At 37.7% G+C, this 20,314-nt stretch overlaps 1 protein-coding gene across 2 annotated transcripts in view; it reads left to right on the plus strand.

The window, feature by feature from the left end:
• The window catches only part of SLIT2 (slit guidance ligand 2), a 268,226-nt gene that overhangs the window by 161,794 nt on the left and 86,118 nt on the right, over nt 1-20,314 (plus strand). For both annotated transcript variants that reach the window (XM_054825079.1, XM_054825078.1), the window contains exons 6-9: nt 5,653-5,724; nt 9,678-9,749; nt 12,476-12,639; nt 14,665-14,803. In XM_054825079.1, coding sequence (XP_054681054.1) covers nt 5,653-5,724; nt 9,678-9,749; nt 12,476-12,639; nt 14,665-14,803 — 447 coding nt within the window. The remainder of the gene's footprint in view (nt 1-5,652; nt 5,725-9,677; nt 9,750-12,475; nt 12,640-14,664; nt 14,804-20,314) is intronic.

The raw sequence follows: 20,314 nt of genomic DNA on the forward strand, positions 1-20,314 counted from the left end.
TATAGTTGGCATATCTCTCATGCTTGTTCTTAATTCAACTACTACTCTGTTCAGCCATCTGCATTTCAGGTATACGTCAAGAAGGATTTTCACAGGATGTTAGTGAAATGTATTCAGTGTATGCTTAAGATTTTTATTAAAGTCAAAATAGCTGTGAAGTAATGAAGAAAAGAAGAGGTACACTTTTCTAGTGCCTCCTAAAACTCTTAGTGTCAAACAGGTCAGTGATCTTGTGGCCTTTGGGAAAAAGATGTTTAAATAAGCACCGTTTCAATATTATTTTTAAAGTTGTTATTTTCATTACAGACTACTTTCCTAAAATTTGGCCTGCTTAAAAGAGTTTCTTTTTTTGTCAGCAAATTGATTTATGAAATGTTAAAGTCAATTATGTTTTTAAATCAAGCTTTGAAGATGAGTTTCAAACCAGAAATCTCTGAATGTAAGTTGAGAACTTCCTTGCAAGTCTTTTTTTGGCACTTGAATCACTGAGGAAAAGTCTAAAATAGGTAGATCTATCTGAAATTTATTTAAGTGACAATAAATGTTAGTTGAATAAAACTTAGGCAGCTGTAGTAGGTGTGGTTTCATCTACTAAGATAACTGAAAATTTTACATGGTATCTGAATGAAAAATGTGGCCTATGCTTCTACTAGGAAAAGTACCAAATGTTGCTGTGGTTTACGTAGTTTCCCATAGATTTTCCTGTGATAATACAAAGCAAATTGAGGTAGATTAATTTGAACTGAGTTGATAAACTCTGTTGTAGGAAGAGTTGGATTCAATTTTATCCTTAAATTTTATTTGGCTATGTTAAGTACTGAGAATAACGCAAATCCTCTTTGAAGATTTGAATTTTGAAGAAAAGTAGTTTATGGTTCTGTTCAGTGTTAAAGTCTCATGCAAAAGTTAGTTGGACTCTCAGGAGCCTTTAGACCCTTTTGAAACTACGCTACTTTGGAAAATGAGGCTGCCCCTGCTTTACTAAACAAGGTGGCATAATCATATCAAGGAGACTTGCAAGAAGGTTTGTCGATGTGTAGAGTAAGTAGAAACGGTTCTCCAGATAAAGATTTTCTAATTCATATTTAAATAAACCGCTCTAACAGAACTTTCATGGGATATGTGCTTAATATGGCTTCCATGTGAAAACAGGAATATATTTGCTCCCCATGTTATGATAGTCTTGATACTATTTGTCATCTACTTGCTAAATTGCATTATTTTGGAAAATCATATCAATGTGATAGTATGTTTGCATCACATAACTTATAGATTGTTCATTTTGTGTACATCCTCCTTTTCATGGCATTCTCCTGTTTAATTTTGACCTCTGTATTTATTTATTTATTTTGCTACTGGAAAATACTTGTGGGTTTAGCCAAGTAGAGTGCTAGATAATTTTGAGGGGATAGAGCTATTGAAGTACAGATCTTCCTTTTCTTCTGGTTTATTCAGTAAGTGTGCCTTGCTTGGAAGTATATGTAAGTCTTGCTTTTTAATTTTGGAATAAAAGAAAAAGGTTAATCATTTACTATATTATGTATATTAGGAAAAAAAGTATTCATTCAAAATGTGTTACAGGGAAAATTTAGCAAAGAACAAAATTAACTACATTAGCAAAATAAAAAAGCACTTCTAAATGAAAGAATAATCACAATAAATAGTAATAGTCACGGGAAACAAGCAGTTTTCTGAAGTTTGATAAAAACTTAGAATAAATTCTTGCAGGATTTTGTTACAGCTTTCTCAACTAATGCCTCTGAAATTATTGATTCGTCTTGAAATTGAGAAGGGAATTGAGAAATAGGAAACATAACTCATTTCTGTTGTAAAGAATACAAGGAGACATTAAAAACAGTGACTGTTTCCAAAAATTGTACTGGAGTGATAAATATCATGCACTCTGTTCTTTTCCCAAGGAAAAAATTTAATGATACAAAATCCAGCATACAATGTGCTAAAAGTAGAAACATGTTCTAGATGTTTTACTGGGGAGGAAGCTATTGTAGGGACCTAGAAAGGCTTCTTACTTTTTCTGATGACTTCTTAAACAATATTTACCATTAAGTTGATTCACTAGGAGAATGTAATCATTTCTGAACAAAGGAGAAAATGATAAAGCTTCACGGTGCCTCTCTTGCATGGGACCACAGTGTCCTCAAGCCGTGAAGAACAGGAGAGCAAAGCAGACAGATTGACTGAAATTATCTGAACTTTTAATGCAGCATCTAGGAATGAGTAAAGAAGGTTTTCTGTCAGAGTCAGATACAAGTTTTTTTCTGTATGAGGGTAGTAGTTTTCAAATGTATGCAACATCATCTGTTAGTCATTAAATGCTCTTCGCGTGGGATAACAAGGTTTATTTTTAGAAATTTATTTATCGTTATCTGGTAGACAACATATGCTAAAAGGGAAGAAAATACAAGTTAGCAACATGTTTCTACAGTGTAAGATATATCAGAAAAAGCAATAAATAAAAAAGTATTTTAAAGCAGACTTCCTTATTAGTTGAATGCTTTTTATTTAGTTCTTACTAGTTTTTATAGCTGAACTCACATAAACATTAATATTTTAAATAGCAGTAGATTAATAAGTATATGAAATACTCAGGTAACTCTGCAGATATGGGAGCAAAACCAAATTAATTCTCTGCCACAATGGAAAGTTTTTGAGTGTGACATCTGTTGTTAGGCATTTTATGAGCTTCACAGGAATGGCACTGCCTAAGGTAATCAGCTGCTTTGTGGAAGGAGGGGCAGAAAGGGAAGTACAGGAATAGAGCAACTTTTCCAAAGGGATGGAAAGATCCCACATAGAACAGACCCAACAAGGAGATAGGGGAAGGGGAAAGACGATGAAGGAGAGACTGGGGAGAGGGGAAGGATGAGCATGGGCCAGAGATGCTGGTCCATGTCTGATCAGCTTCTGTTCTCACCGTGTTTTAATAATTTGAAAAGAAGAAAAGAAAATCTCAGGGAAAAAAACAACCAACCAGCTTTCTAAAATGGAGTGAGGATTATTGGTATGCTCAATAACTTAGCATTGAGAAAAGTTTCATTATAATACTGTAGATTTTTATGTGTGGCTTTGAAAGTCATAATGCTAAAAACAAATAATAAAGCATAACTTAGAGAAGTATGTGCTTTTTTTCCTCTAGTATTCTTACTTATGTCTTAAGTCATAGGACTCACACAACTTGCTCTCAGGAACTGGTCTTATCCAAAAAAATTCAGACTGCATCAGTATATCCGTTAGAGAGGCATCATAATTTAATGACATACTGGTTGTGAAATATTGTCTACCTTTCTGTTTTGATTATATATGCAGTGGATATCTTTACAGTTTTCAGTGGATATCTTTACAGTTTTCAAAGTCGTGTATGTTTCATAGCTTAAAAAATACATATCATGCCAATTGTTCTTCATGGTGTGTGTCTGATCGTTTTATATCATGGTCATAACTGATGAAAGATCATCTAAAACATAAAGAAGGTGGTATCTTTCAAAGACAATAATGTATAAAACCAGGAAACATTTCTCCTCTCCCATCTGCAAAATTCCCTTCCCTCAAACTGAAACCAACTAATTATGTCAGTGCAAACAAAATAATCTTTCTGGTGAGAAGATTTAAATGAAAACAACTCACCCTTCACTAAGGTAGTGGTAATGGTGACTCACTAAAGGAAGAAGTCCAAAAGTTTTCAGGTGCACCACAACTGCTGCCAGTCTGGTGGAAGAAATCTGCATTTCAGTTTGTGTAGGACAAGATTTACTCAAGTGCTTTCTCTACTGTTAAAAGATTTTCCTTTGTGTATAATATGGATGATTTAGAAGAAGCTGTGTCAGCACTGATTTATACATTGACAGCTAAGGATAATAAGATACGGGCAAACATACAGCTCACCCTTTTACAGATTAACCTGCAGACTGCATTAGGCAAATTTGATGGCATTAAAAGATTTTTCCAATTTGTCTGGAAACAATTTCTCTTTTGTATTGTGTCAAGGGTAACATTTCATGCCATTGTACTAATTTAAATAGCTTTGATAAATTGTTCAAGGGGTTAGATTATTGTACCGTGTATATATTTTACCTCTTTAAAATAAAAAGGCTATTAACTTAATTGTTAAATGAAATTCATTAGTAAAAATTGAAGGAGCCTGGGAAAGTAGGCTTAAATATTCCAACACTGCAGCACTGGTGCTGTAACATTGCACCAAAATGATTAAAGATCATATTCAGGAAATGATAGTTTGCATTTGGCTTTCAGTACACAGAAACACAGACACTGTTACAGTTATGACAATATTTTATTCCTGTGTAGTAGTAATTCAGATGAAAAATATGGATGAAATCAGAAGAACTTTATAGAAGTTGGTACATTACATTCAACAGTGGGTGTGATGATTTATTAATAAAGTAAAATGTTATCATAGATTCAGAAGAATCACAGAAAATGCTTTAGTAAAAGCCTCATTAGCCCTGCTAGCTAATATATAACTGAAGACAGAAGGGCAGAGTTCATTTGTATTTTGTTCATTTTCTTAGTATTGGTCATATACGTTTACTGATATTTATTATCTGACACTGACAAGTTACTGGCTTGGAGAAGATCTTCTGGTTGTTTAAAGTGAGGTTGTATCATCTTTGCTTTGCAAGTCGTGCCCTGAAATGCCTAAGACGTGCAGCAGTATTTATAGGAAAAGCTTTTATCAGCAGAGAAACTGGGATTTTGTCTTTGCGCGGTTGTTCATTTCAGCAGACTTTTTTAATTGGGCAGTGTGTACTGTATCAATGTTTTGAGTTGAAAAGGTAATAATATTCTTCAGAGAAATGAGTGTAAATTTTTCATAACTTAATACTTAAAGATTAATAATGTATGGGATGGATTGCTGAGTTTTATGTCCAGAATTCAAGTGCTCCGTTACAGCATCCTATGCGCATGTAATTGCAGGGAGCACAAAGTACGTAGGAAAGCCACGTATTGAAGGTTACAGCAGAAATACTAGTTTCATTTGGAGCAGAATTAAAGGAGATAGGTAACCAAGTATGTAAATTCCTTGGACACTATTATTTCTACATATAGAAATATTCTGGAAGGTAATTATTCTAAATCCCCCCCACGCCCCCGCAGCTCCCACCCGATCCAGGCGTGCACGCACGCAGAGAGACCCCTAAAAGTGGTGTCTCTCACCCGTCCCTGCCGCGGCGGGTGGAATTAACATGCAGCTGGGCTGCTCTGATAAATGGATTCTGTTAGGTCACCGAGGGGATGCGTGTGACATTAAGTGATTTACTGTCCTTTACCTTAATGAAATTGTTTCAGCAAGATGACGCTGAGAGCTTTTAATGGATAGCTTTTCTTGATGTAATGAAATTGCATTCCTTTGGCATTTAATATAAGGTGCAGTTATTATTTACTGGAGCTTTCCCAGCGCCGCTGTTTTGCGCAGACAGTTCAGAACAAAAAGGGATTTCTGTGGCAGCATGCAGGCCAGCACGCCGTGTGACAGGCTCAAGCGTACGAGCGTTATTTGCGGGAGCATTGCGGTTAACGTGGCCCGGCTCTGCCGGCCCGTCAGGAGGCTTGCTTTGCACCTAACGCCGCCAGCGCTCATCTCCCTTACAAATACCTTCCTAATCTGTTTAACAGGCAACTGGATTACAACCAGATCAGCTGTATTGAAGATGGGGCGTTTAGGGCTCTGCGCGACCTGGAAGTGCTGTAAGTATTCCTGTATCTCTTACTTGTAGCAAGAGCTCAGTATCTGGGGAGTACTGATGTAAAAGCTTATCTACGAGCTGCAGCCTGGTGTCAGGATGGTCTAGTGAAAAGATGTCTTGAAATAATCCACTGCGATGTGCTATAAAATGGGAAAAAGATGTGGAGAGGCAGAGCTATGCCTTTATTCTGCAAGACAGCCATTACACACAATTTAAAAAAAAAAGCAGATGGCAGATACTGTAAGGAAAGATTATATTTCCTTTTAAAATGGAAGGGGGGGCTGTAATAATGAGTACAATTTAATTTTGTAAATTATCCATCACTGTTGAAGGGCTGAACATTTTCAGGATTGCCTTTGTTGTATACTCTGACATCAGTTGGATCTTCCAGACTCTGTTTAAGGAACAATGTACTATATATATTTGACAATCTGGATGTTTTCAAAGAAGCACTTTTCTATGAAACACTGCCGTTACATGTTAAGATGTTTAGCATGTCCACGTTAACTGCTTGAGTTTTCACATTTTAAATGTGATGTGTATACATATATACGTGTGTGTCGAAAAAAACCTTTTTTATGTCACTGAAGGTTAGTATTGCAGTACCCTTTTGCATACTTGTTCTCACTGTCTCAAAGTGTCCATCGGTGAGGTTAAAGGTAATAAAATTATCATCAGTGGCCTCTGACCTGAAAATAGTTACTGTAATGAGCAAAGTGCCTCACTTCCCAAAGAATCTGAGGCACAGGACACATTCCTGAAATATTTACTCTGTCAGTCAAAATGTCACATTTTTTCCTGGGCTTTCTCCATTAAGTGAAAGACTTTGTGTACCAGTGAGTTTCTTCACGGTAGTTTGAATCACGCTTGGTAAATCCCAACACCTTGTGAGAGGTGAGGGAGGGTTTTGTTTGTTTGTTTTAAGAATCTGAAGTGAAGATGCATCTCTGGCAATAGATAGTGTCTCTATGTCCAAGAAACTAAAGAATATGTGAGCTGCTGGTGGTAAAGTTTTTTACTGTTAACCAGTAACAACAATAGTTGGTCTTTCTTATGAGTGAATGGATCTGATGGCTAAATTTGATTTTTTTTATGTTGTAATTATAGAATAACAAGCCTGTTGTTAATGTTCTGGTATAGTGCCCTGTAAAATGTACTGTAGGTACAATGTTACATCTAATTGTGAAGTTGATGAATTGTTGGTTGTCTGACAATAAATGTGATGTTCTGTGAGATTTTTATCTTTGGAACTCATATATGTGACAGACTAACTTTTCCAGTGATGGCTTAATCTGGTTATGTTTTTTAATAGGAGCCTTTCTTTACAAGTAAAAGTGTAAATGTATATTTAAAAAAGAAATTCAAATACTTTCTGCATTTTTTATTGCTTGCAATTTTTAGTGTTCTAAAAAGGTCATCCTTGCCAGTTGAAGTCAGTGGTAAAATTTTCACATCAATTTCAATGAATGCAAAAAAGGAAAAAAAACTCTGTTAAAATAATAGTCTGCTGAAAAAGAAGGTAGGTAGGTAGAATTTTGTGAATGAATATGCATAGAATATTAGCATTGTTCAAATATACAACTAAATGTTCACTGTCTTGACTTATGTGATAAGCAATGATGTAAAGATTAGTTTTTGAAAAATTGAGATAGATATTTCAAACAGTACTGAAGAGTTTGTATCTAATTCAGCTTCCTATCCAATATGGCTTAAAGAAAGAAGATGTAGATCAGACCATACTGTATGTGCACTGAGTAGCAAATGAGACTCCTTATTCTGTTTTCATTGGGACTTAATTATTCTATCTAAGCACAGAATATGTAAATTACTTCAATCAACAAGTAAATGATAAAGCTTTTAAATAATCTTTAAAGTTACTTAGGTTGTAATCCTGTTTAGTGACAGTTTGAAATGTTTACCAAAGTAACAGGTCTTATATATTCGTTAAATAATTGCAGAATCTTAGAGGCTGTTAGAGATAAAGATACAAAATCAACCTGAAATCTAGACAAAAGCAATTATAGGTATAATCCACCCTGTGAATTTCTGCGAAATTTTATTTTTTCTTTTTTCTCTTTATCTTTCTTTTTTTTTTTTTAAGAGAAAATCTGCTCCACTGGGGAAACAGTGACTATGGGAAAATATATAGTGCTGTCATATTAAAAAATTAAAGTATCTAAGAAATTTTAAAAATGTCAGTCATCACACTCTTTGCAGTAGTGTGTAACACTTAAGCAAAAGTATTGAGCCAACTTTTTTTAATAACATCCCAGTAATGAAATGAAGCATTTTCATCATTAGATAGAAATAGTTATGAAAATTATTTAATCCCTTATGTGTCCCTTACGTCTACTCCTGATACTTTTCTGTACCCTTGCAAAAATAAATTAATAACTCATGTATACAAAATAGCAAGGCAAACATCTGAAATTGAAAATAAAATCATGTGTAGAAACACCTCCTTTAACAGCCAACAGCTATGGAAATAGGTACTGATTTCCATAACCATCATTGAAATGATATGATTTTAAAACCTTGTAAGTAGTCATGCAGGAAGAACTATGGGAGCTTTCATTAACCGTGAGGACATTGTAAGAAAATCCTGCCAAGATTTACTGATTGTCATTTATTCGTTAAGACACCTTTTGCACATAAACCCACTTGGCCATTTTTTTGTTGTTTCATTTTTGTTCTGTTTTGAAAAAGGTCATGATTCTCCCTTTTTCTTCTTCTTTTGATTATTCTCCTCTCTGTTTATGTTACCCTAAGGGCACACAGGGGAGATCCCTTATGCACAGTGAAGAATGCATTTAGGACATGGCATGAGTAAGCACACAAAGGTAAAATGCAGCACATTGCACCAGTAATTAATTGCTTGCTTAGTGCGGAGGTATATAGCCTCATCCTGTTCGGGGTGCTGTGAATTTACCTTTCTGTGTTTCAGGATCAGAGAGTTCTTAAAAATTTATTCAAAATGAACACAAATTACACTTTGTGGTTTAAAAGAAAAAAGAAGAAAAAAAGAAAAAAGTAAACCACTTTTTGTTTCAAAAGGGAAAAAGGATTTGGTCAGTGGGAATTATTAATTTTTAGTGCCACAGTTATGTGTTTAAAATCCCAGAGCACATTCTGCATTCTACTCACATGAGTAATCTCTAAGTCAAAACTGTAAATTCCGTCGCTTGTTTCCTTGTTCTGGAGTCAAGCTTGTTTGCATTTTATTTGCAGCCTAAAGACAATATTTGACTGCAGGATTGTTCATAAAGTTTCATTATCTTTACAAACTACATTTACCGAGTATGACGGGTCTGTGCTAGCCAACAATTGGCTAAGGTTTGTTCCTAGTTTCTATCTCACGTTCCAGGCACCTTGTCTTTCATTTAAATTATTAGTTTGCTAAAGTATTAAGATTCCCGACTCCTTCCGTTGTGTAGCAGAAGCTCCCCTATTATTCACGCAGCTCTGGATCATCTATGGCAACTCTGTTCTGTATAAAACCTAATTGCAGCCCAGAGTTAATCTTTTCCTAAAATTCTTGAAAAAACAGGCAGATTTTGTACATGTATCCTCTGTCAAAAAATACAGATGCTCAGAAGCTAGGAAGAGAAACCTGAGTCCTGGAATCAAGGCATTTTCTCCAAGAAATCTCTTTTTTACATCACGATGACAAGCTTAGCTTGAATGCTATAGGTGTTCTCAACATTGGTGGAAGCTCAATCCCCAAGAGGTTATTGGGACCTCAAATTAGTTAGGATTATTAACGGAATGGTCAAACCACAGTGTTGTAACAGGGATTGAATAGAGAGGAAAAGTATGTCTAAAAGCATGGCTTTTTTGCTGATACCCATCCCTAAAACCAGTACACTGTGATCGTCATTAGCCATGCCTTTTTCAAAAGTGTAGTAAATGTGACATAACTGTAACATGTTAATATGCTTCTTCTTGACTTTGCAGCACTCTCAACAATAACAACATCACTCGACTGTCCGTGGCAAGTTTCAACCATATGCCCAAACTCAGAACGTTGTAAGTAGTCCCACTGAAACTGGCTGCCATTTTTATCAGTCCCGTAGATAATTTCTACCTCTATCAAGTTTTTGTCAGTGGTCCAGAAATACAAATCCAGGCAAATAAAGCATAAGCTGAATTAAAAGAATATTGAGGTGTCATGAGGTTGATGGGTGTGAGGTCTGTGTGCACGTGTATGGCAGTTAATTATGAAAGGTAAAGCTGACAAGTGACCCCAAAGCTGATACTTGGGGCTCAGCAGATAAAGGAGCAGTTGCATCCTTTTCCATTCGCTTTTTTAGGGTGTGGGATGAATAAGTCTACAAAAATGGTTTCATGGCCTTTTCCCAACTGGGTTTTCCATGGTGCTGTATTCAGTCACAGAAAAGCTTCACCATCTAACAAAAAAGATGGGGGCAGGGGGGATTCTCTTTCATATGTTGCAGCTGTATAGAGAAAGAAATTGATGTTTTTTGAAAGTCAAAAATTTGTTTTACTTTGAGCTATCGAATGGGTCACATTTCATTTAGGAACATGGAAGAATCTTTGATTGGCTGTCAGATGTGATAAATGGGAAATCTTTATGCTTTTATTACTGTACTGCTAGCAGACCTAATTAAACTAAACTGGCTCTCCAACATTCTTTGTAACATAAAATTATAGCATCATCCGGTAGTGCTATTATAATTAAAGTTGTGTCAGCATTTACAATAAGGTCCCCATTTTTAGAGGTTATGACTTTCACAGAAGAAAACTTCAGGCTTCTAAAAGAAAACACAGTGAAAAGATTGTGTGTGCAAGTGATACAGTTTGGTGTTATTTCCTTTGTATGTTTATACTGAACTAAAAATAAATGTATATTGGGTTGAGTGGCAAAACCAGAATATATCAAGGTTTAGTCCTGAGACTCTCTTTTAAACAGATTTTCCAGTGAAGTGGGAATCACAAATGAATGGGATGTTTCTATCAGAGTTCAAGAGTAGCTCTCACTCTTAAAGAAATACTTTTACAAAGAGCCTGTCCAGTTTCTTTTACGTATGTTGGGTTGCAGAACTGTTTTGAACTCAGTAGGGCTATTCACTCGAGTTAACATACCATTCGTAAACTTCACACAGGTGAGTAGTTCTGTTGATTTCGTAACAGAATTGTAACTATTCTTGCGTGGACAAATACAAGAGTACTTAAATCGTGCTGACCATGGGCTTTTGGTGGCCTCAGTTATATTTTGAGAATAGAATTTCATTCCGTTCTTTTAGGTCTGAGACTTGAAAACATGAATGTCTGTGCCTCTTTCACACCTTCAAATACAGTTCATATTCTGAACCACAAATTACAGTGAATCAAATTAGTAACATTTACACTTTTTTGGTGGGATATGTCATCTTTTGAAAATTTATTTTAGAAACAACAGAAAATAGACACACAGAGCCCTAGATTATAACTATAACATCCCATTTGCAGTCAGAATATGCTTGTATAACCGTATTGATTTCAGCGGCATTAGTTCTGATTTGCAATGGTGTTCTTGCCTACAGCTGGCCGCAGATTGTACTGAATGAGTGTGCTGTATTCTGAACTATATTTGCAAAGCACCCACCCAAGAATTAGTATAGGAAAATACATTGCCTTTAATTTCTAGCTGTTTGGGGTGGGGGGGGGAAGTGAGTTTGTTTTGGTTTTTTTTATGTTGTTTACAAATTTCATGTTGCTTTACAGTGTTTTTTTTAATGTATTAATTAGACCTTTTGCCTAAATTCTGATTTTCTTGCAGTTCCTTTCGAATTATTTAGTTAGGATTGAGCGCATTAGCTAGAAAGGACCAAAGTGACATTACTCTATTATGGATGATTCTGAGTAAGGATTTGATTTATAGCTGTGGACATCCTAGTTTGAGAAAATGTAAGAGTCAGAGAAAAGTAAAAGCCAGAGAAAAGTAATTTACCTAATTTAGTGAATACATACCAATGGCAAAGTGCTTTTTGCACTTGGCAAGGAGCCATGGTCTTGTGTCGAACTGCCAACAGAGAGGCGACTTACTTAATTCCATCGCTTGCTGCCATTTGGTCTTTTAATTTCAGGCATTGCTTAGAACGTAGGTGCCTAGGAGCCAAGAGCAGCTAATCCCCCTTTCTGTGATTAAACAAAAAGAGAGGAAATCAGGAAAGGGATGTGAAAGAAGCTGTTTTATATTGAGTTATTACTCTGTCTTGTTCAGCAGAAAATGAATATGACCTGTTAAAGGGATTTTGCAGGCTGTTTCTATAGAGACTAATAATGGCCAGACTTACAGATATATCTAATTGGAAACCAAATCTTTTATTAACTCTTTTTTTCTGACGGTATAGTATCACTATAGGGCAATTTACTTGAGACATTTTTGTCTTATTCACTATTTGTACAGATCTGGACTAAAGAGTCCCATGGCAGCTTTCAAGCTCTTGCATATTTACTTTCTTTCTTTTAGACAAGAGAGAAGAAACTACAGATAGGTTACTTTATTAGGAAGCCTTCTTTTTGCTTCCAATTAATTAGACCACAAATAAAAAGTAATTTTGCTGCTTGTATAGTTTTATTTATTAGCATTTAACTCCCAGATGTGAAAAATGTGAAAAATTGATTCCTCATTAACAATTTTTATTAATAAATTGGCATAGTTGCTTGCTGAAGAGGGGGCTGAGCAAATTGGTTCCTTTTCTGTTTGTTCTTCCTAATTTAAAGGCACTGACCCGTTTCTTTCCATGCAGTCGTCTTCACTCTAACAACCTTTACTGTGATTGCCACCTGGCCTGGCTGTCCGACTGGCTGCGGCAGCGGCCGCGGGTCGGCCTCTACACCCAGTGCATGGGGCCGTCCCACCTCCGGGGACACAACGTAGCCGAGGTCCAAAAACGGGAGTTTGTCTGCAGCGGTAAGGGAAACAGATTCGCTCACCGAGTCTTGTTTTAAAACACACCTACTGCCAGCTCAGCGGTGATTGCTGGTGCTGCGTGGTGCCTTTTGCTAGCTTTTGCATAATCCAAGCATTGATGTTTATTAAAAAATAAGCTAATCCTTTTCATTGCTATTTGTATCTTGTGAGGGGGTGCTTCTGTCCTTACAGATTTTGTGTAAATGCTGCATTTGCATATATTATATAGCCTTCTAAAAGTATAATTATGGGGGAGAGATGCTGAAAATTAAATAAAAGGTGCACTGACTGAGAGCATAAGGCCTTTAGTAATAAGGAATTAATCTCTTTTAACTTTACAGGTTGTTGCTTTTTCTTGTTGTTATTTTCTGCAGTTTAAATAATATTCTGAATCCCTCAGTAACTTTCTGAATGTTATTGGAATGCTTTAGTGCATCAGGTTATTTTCTGATATGAAATAATAAAATGACTAACAGTTCGTTACTAATCACATTTTCTCTATTCGATTTTTTTTCTTCATTCATATCTTCTAGATGAGGAAGAAGGCAAGTTTATCTTTCTTATTTAAATATTTTTAGACTCAGATTGAAAATTTTCTGTGAACTTTGTCTACTGTTTCAAGTTTCCTAAAAAACCCATTAAAAACCAGCTGGCATATAGCTATCTGTCCTTTCAGTGATTCAGCAGGGTTGTTTCTACGGGTTCATTTTCTGCAGACCCCCAGAAGCCTAAATAAATATGCCAAAATTTGCACAGATTTATGCTTGTAAAAGACTTTTGTGGAGAGCATAGTGTTTTGTTCTTATTAAACAGCCTCTGACATGAAAGTCATCTTTCGTGATAGCACTGCCATCTAAATGTGAAATCAAATTATTGTATTGCAAACTGCTACCTCAGGAGACTAACCTTTTCAGTAATTTAAAACTTGAGCAGTTGTTGTTTGAAATTGTAAGTAGGAACAGCATTGGCTGCAACTTACATTATCAATGTACCCTTCCTATGTTAATATATCACTTTAAATATAGTGAGAGAAATCTTAGATTAAGTTGTGGTTTCATAGTCAAGAAGTTTTTTTCCCTGAGAATTTCAAAACAATCTCCAGCTTTTTTTACCTTAATAAAAAAGTAAGAAAAAGAGTGCTTCGTGCCTTTCTCATACCTTTGTGCCTTTCTGTGTCATTACAAAACAGTAATTCTGTATCATGAAATCTGTAGAAGAATGAGTGCATTAATATATTATAAAATCTAGCTCTTTGCAGGAAAATATAATGTTTTTTACTTTTTAAAACATACCTAAGTATGAAGTGATTATGTTTAAATGCAATTATAAATGCACATAGGCATGTAGCACAAGAACTGGGGGGGAGAAGTTGTGTAAATGAGCCACCTGAGTTTGTAAGAATGGTAGATTGTGGGAGGAAGAAGTCTGCTGAGCTAACACAGAGAGTGAGAGTATGAGCTTTTATTTATTTTTGTGTGAGCGAATGAAAACACCATAACTCCCAAATTGTCTGTAAGGGATATATAACTGAAGGACTGTACTCAAATAAGTATTTGCAGAACAGAACATAACTAGCAGGACACCTTCAGTTTTTATAGCAAAGATCATTCATGTCTGTTGACGTGCATTGTTAATACTACACAAAACTCTGAAAACTAAATAAATCAGTTATTAGTTTTTAAAAACAAAGACTAAATAAAATATACTTGAAAAATGGATCACACAATCTTCTTTAACAAGATGATTTTGAATGCAAGTTGCTAAAGAAGTTGAAAAATGATGTAATGCTAGCACAGTAGTTGAGCATTTGTCTTTCGTCTCTCAGTATTGTATTTAGATGTTGCTATTAGCTAGGTATTTAAATTAATGCAGTTCAAAAGTATTGGTAGGCTACAATGGTTATTTTAGAAGTTCTGCCTTAAATTTTTCAAGGAAATGTAAAATGTGATGTTTCACTTTTGAGGTAAACTGGACTACTGTTTGCCAGTATTGTGCTGTTTTAGGAGAAACTCTTTTCCTTTGCAGGTCACCAATCCTTCATGGCTCCGTCCTGCAGTGTCTTGCATTGCCCTACGGCATGCACCTGTAGTAACAACATTGTGGACTGTCGTGGGAAGGGCCTTACTGAGATCCCGACGAACCTTCCAGAAACCATTACTGAAATGTGCGTAATCTGACTTTTTTCGATGAACTTGCAGAAAACAGTTTTTTCCTATGTATTAATTTTTGTTGTTTGTATAAATTCATGCATTATACAGGGTAGGAATTTTGGAATACCCATTCAAATTCAGATATAAAAGAAATACGCAGGTATATAAAAATATTTAGGACCTTTATTTTCTCCTGTTAGTTAGTTTTGTATGTACTACTCACAATCCATAGTTAAAACTGCATTCTGAGCTGGTTTTAAAAGAGTTCAGGAATACTTACTTTTCCATGAGTGGCTTTTCACTGCAGGCTATAAACTCTGTTGCCTTCAGGGTTGCTTGCTGTGTGGGTTTTGGTTGGGACAGTTAATTTTCTCCCTAGTAGCTGGCATGGGGCTGTGTTTTGGATTTGTGCTGAAAACAGTGTTGATAACCCAGGGATGTTTTCGTTACTGCTGAGCAGTGCTCACACAGAGCCAAGGCCTTTTCTGCTTCTCACCCCACCCCACCAGCGAGTAGGCTGGGGGTGCACAAGGAGTTGGGAGGGGACACAGCCGGGACAGCTGACCCCAACTGACCAAAGGGATATTCCATACCATATGGCGTCATGCTCAGCATATGAAGCTGGGGGAAGAAGGCGGCAGGGGGGGATGTTCGGAGTGATGGCGTTTGTCTTCCCAGGTAACCGTTACACGTGATGGAGCCCTGCTTTCCTGGAGATGGCTGAACACCTGCCTGCCCGTGGGAAGTGGGGAATGAATTCCTTGCTTTGCTTTATTTGCATGCACGGCTTTTGCTTTACTATTAAACTGTCTTTATCTCAACCCACGAGTTTTCTCACTTTTACCCTTCCGATTCTCTCCCCCATCTCATTGTGGGGGGAGTGAGCGAGCGGCTGCCTGGTGCTGAGCTGCCCGCTGGGGTTAAACCATGACACTCACCTTCAATCACTTTATTCATCAGAGTCCCTATTAGAGAAGCATATCTTTACACGAAAGATCAGCAACCTACACCACCCATAATAAGTATTCCGCTAAAGCAGTATCCTCTGAGAAGGCACAAGTAGGGTGGTTGAGTGGGATCTGTGGGATAGTCAACGTGTTAATCCCATGTCCCTGTGGACAGAAGAGCACACATGCTGATAAGGTTGCGTGACATGTCATATACAGCAGAAACATTTATAAAAAGTGCAACTATGTCCTGACCGTAGGGCAGAGTCGTAGCGAAGGTGCTACAGGGCGTGCAGGCTTCAAGAGCAATGTGGCTGAGAGGTTGTGCAGGCACAGAAGGAACGTTACTGCTGGGTTGTCTTCTGTGCAGGGCAGGCAAAAGGTGAGCTTGCTGACAAGACGGGCAGGGACTTGGCAACATGAGCATCTTTCTACACTGGGGTCAGCAGAAGGAGTGTTTTGGAAGAGAAACTGGGAATTCCATTTAGGGAAATAGTGGGAAAGTAGCTGTGCCTTCAGCCTGGTAAGGAGGGTCTGGCTAGAAGTGAATGAGTTAGGGAGCGTATTCAGAATAATATCCTTGTGAACACCTTATGATATAAGATAACGTTAAGAATTTTGGATAAGGGAGGTGAGGGGAACAGGTGCTTGAAGTGAAAGGGAAGAGGTCTCCTGAAGGTACATCTTTCTATCCATAGTGCATAAGCTCTTGAAAATTTAAAAAGAGGCCTCCACAATGAGATTTTAAAAGATAAAGTAGAATTCTGTAATTTTATGGCAATCTCATGGCTTGTTGATATCTGACCTGTGTTTTTGAACTTCACAGAATTGCAAGTACTGTGGTTTCTTCTTAAAATGTGAATAATAATCATGTCTGTCAGTTCATTATTACTGCTGTTAAGACTGACCTGGCTGACCCCACCTGACCCAATGCAGTCATTTGGCTATATAATACAAACACTACTTCTACCTTTCACCCCTCAGAAAAAAACACTCTGCTTGCAAATAAAGGGACTGCTTCAGAAAATCCATGCACAGTGCCTGGGAAGGCTGCACAGACTGTTTTAATTATTTAACTAGTTGTATACTGGCTCTTTTTCTTGCATATGTACATCTGTACGCATAGAGAAGAGGGAAAAATATTACAAGAAAGAAGTAAGGAGTATGTCTCAAACATTCCCCACTATATTTCTGCTGCTAACCGACCTAATCACTGAATAGCGATTACAGACACTGGAAGACTGACTTTTGCATCACGATCTTCTAGACCTACGTAGTTTAGTGGAGATACCTACTTTTAACATCTGTACTCCCTTGAGAAATTTGGTGCTAGAGATTGCAAGAGTGTTCCTGAATCTTTATTTTAAGGGTCATCACTCCCAAAGTAATGATAGGATATGGAAGTTACTAGTTGACTTTGAATTCCCTGTTAAAAGAAATTAGTATAGGGTGAAAACAAATGGGAATTTACAGAATGGAAAGATGTTTTCCACTAATCTGTTCACTGTACTTTCTATGTAAGAAATGCTATTGAGTTTTACGTGTGTACTGGTATGATCTTCAGCAATTTATTGGCCTGGAGAGTAAAAGCCATCATAGAACAATACCTCCAGCATTTGGCTCAGCATTTAACTGATTGCAAACCGAGGCTGAATGCTTCTTGCTAGACTGGGCACAGTGTCCAGATCCCAGAGTGAGACCTTTGCACATTCTGAGATCCATAATTCATTAATATAGATAAATATGTGTGTGTGCTCATATAAACATGTATAGTATATATACCATGCTACAATGTGTATTGTTTATGGTGATACAGTGTAAATTATCTGATATCTATCTGTATTGTATCTAGTTTATAAGTGCTGGCTAAATAAAAAGCAGATGACAGTATTTTGCACAGTTAAATAACATCATTCATGCTATAAGATGTATGAACATACATTTATGCAAAATCTAGTACAAGAAGAGATAGAACATTAGAAAGCCAAACTTCGGTGATTATTTTATATTAAACATATATCAGTGAACGCCAGCGTGGTGAGAAAACTGGACTTCAGTGATTGATTTCGTTTTTGAGTAAAGCAGACAGAAGGACTGAGATATGATTTGAGCCAGTGGTAGACTGCAGTTACCATACAGTGAGAACAAAACTTTCTGGTTGAGTGGAAGGAGAGAAATGCACAGGGACAGAAGGAAATAAAATAAGGCACATGAAAGGCTCTGAAACTGAGTGGAAGAATTAGGTTAGAGGCTGTTGTGAGTATTTGATGAGAATCACATGATCTTTGCTGCTTCCTTGTCAATAGGTTGAAGAGGAGTTGAAATTTTGACAAATAAGTATTTTTTTATGGTTGTATGGGGAAAGCTTTACACTATACTGGTTGCTTTAATGTGAGGAAAATAATAAGTGATAATTCTTTTATGATTGTCATGGGTGGCAGGTATATTTACCATCATAGCATCGAAGAGAATTAGAGAGAGAAAAGAGTTTGGAGAATGAGTGGTTTATGGAATAAAAAAGGTTTTACCACTAATGAAGTGAGGGAAGCCTACGAGACTGGATCAACCCAGCACTCCACCCTGGCCAGTGGCCTACATCAGTTGTCCCTGAAGAATGTTTTGGAAACATCAATATATAACTTCAGAAGTAAAACACCAGTAGGACAAATATTTTCCTTGCTCCCAATGTGTGTTGCAGTTCTTTTTCTGAAACTGGAAAATTTGCATAGCTTTCAGGAAAAAAAAAAAGTTTTCTTTGAAACTTCCAATCTCCTTTAAACCCTACTATGTTCTTAATCTTCATGTTATTTTAAGCTAATAATTTTTGGGGGGAGGGGGTTGTGCTCCAATCCTTCCAGTTTAAAATACAGTATTTTAAAATTTCCTTAATTTTCCTTTGTCTTTGCAAAGGGAGGGAAAATGCATTCAGATTCATAATTTGTCCTGACACCTTCTATTTTGCATGCCACCTTCATTCATCTCATCTCTAAACTAACTGTTCCAAATCCATTCAATCTTTCTGGATGCCAAAACCTTCCATGTCTTAATTAATCTCCTCCCTTTCCTCCGAACATTTTGTTTTCTAAATTTTTTTGACCTGCAATGACCAGAGTTGAATGCAATATTCCAGATGATAGGGAACCATCACTTTATATTAATGGAATTTCAGTTTTCTTTCATTTGCCTTTTGCAACCTAACACTGACTTGCTTTCTTCAACTGCCAGTGCACGTTGCACCACATTTTCTGTTGACCTATCCACGAAGAGTCCTAGGCCTTTTTTCTTAACTCGTGCAGTTTTGTCAGGAACCAGATGTTTGAAGATGTAATCCTGTTATTCCATCCACAGACATTTTGAACATTGAATCCAGTTATATGGTACTTTTTAAAGCTGCTCTATGCAGGACTTCAGTCCTCTCTGCTGTGGTGGGTTGACCCTGGCTGGGGCCAGGTGCCCACCAGAGCCGCTCTCTCACTCCCCTCGTTCACTAGACAGGGGAGAAAGAAGTATAACGAAATGCTTGTGGGTGGAGATAAGGACAGGGAGAGATCACTCACTAATTATCGTCACAAGCAAACCAGACTGAACTTAGAGAGAAAATTCATCTAATTTATTACTAGGCAAAACAGAGTAGAGGAATGAGAAATAAATCTTAAAAACACTTCCCCCCACCCCTCCCATCTTCCTGGGCTCAACTTCACTCCCGGCTTCAACCTCCGCCCCCCCTCAGCGGCACAGGGGGACGGGGAGTGGGGGTTACGGTCAGTTCATCTCACGGTGTTTCTGCCACTTCTTCGTCCTCAGAGGGAGGACTCCTCTCATCGTTCCCCTGCTCCAGCATGGAGTCCCTCTCACGGGGTGCAGACCTTCATGAACTTCTCCAACGTGAGTCCCTCCCACAGGGCGCAGACCTTCAGGAGCAAACTGCTCCAGCGTGGGGTCCCCCATGGGGTCACAAGTCCTGCCAGCAAACCTGCTCCGGCGTGGGCTCCTCTCTCCATGGGTCCACAGGTCTTGCCAGGAACTTGCTCCAGTGTGGGCTTCCCACGGGCCACAGCCTCCTTCAGGTGCCTCCACCTGCTCTGGCGTGGGGTCCTCCACGGGCTGCAGGTGGAATCGCTACACCCCCTCATCCTTCCTCCATGGGCTGCAGGGGGACAGCCTGCTTCACCATGGCCTTCACCACGGGCTGCAGGGGGATCTCTGCTCCGGCGCCTGGAGCACCTCCTCCTTCTGCACTGACCTTGGTGTCTGCAGAGTTTCTTACATCTTCTCACTCCTCTCTCCGGCTGCAAAAGCTCTCCCTGACTGGTTTTTTTTTCCTTCTTAAATATGTTATCACAGAGGCGCTGATTGGCTTGGCCTTGGCCAGCGGCGGGCCCGTCTTAGAGCCGGCTGGCATTGGCTCTGTCAGACACAGGGGAAGCTTCTAGCAGCTTCTTACAGAAGCCACCCCTGTACCCCCCCCCGCTACCAAAACCTTGACACGCAAACCCAACACATCTGCTTATAACTAACTTCAACATGCACAAGATTGTGACATTACTGTGTTGTTATCATACAATAAAACGTGTTCTA

The sequence above is a fragment of the Grus americana genome, chromosome 4 (assembly GCF_028858705.1).
Source record: "Grus americana isolate bGruAme1 chromosome 4, bGruAme1.mat, whole genome shotgun sequence".
NCBI lineage: Eukaryota > Metazoa > Chordata > Aves > Gruiformes > Gruidae > Grus > Grus americana.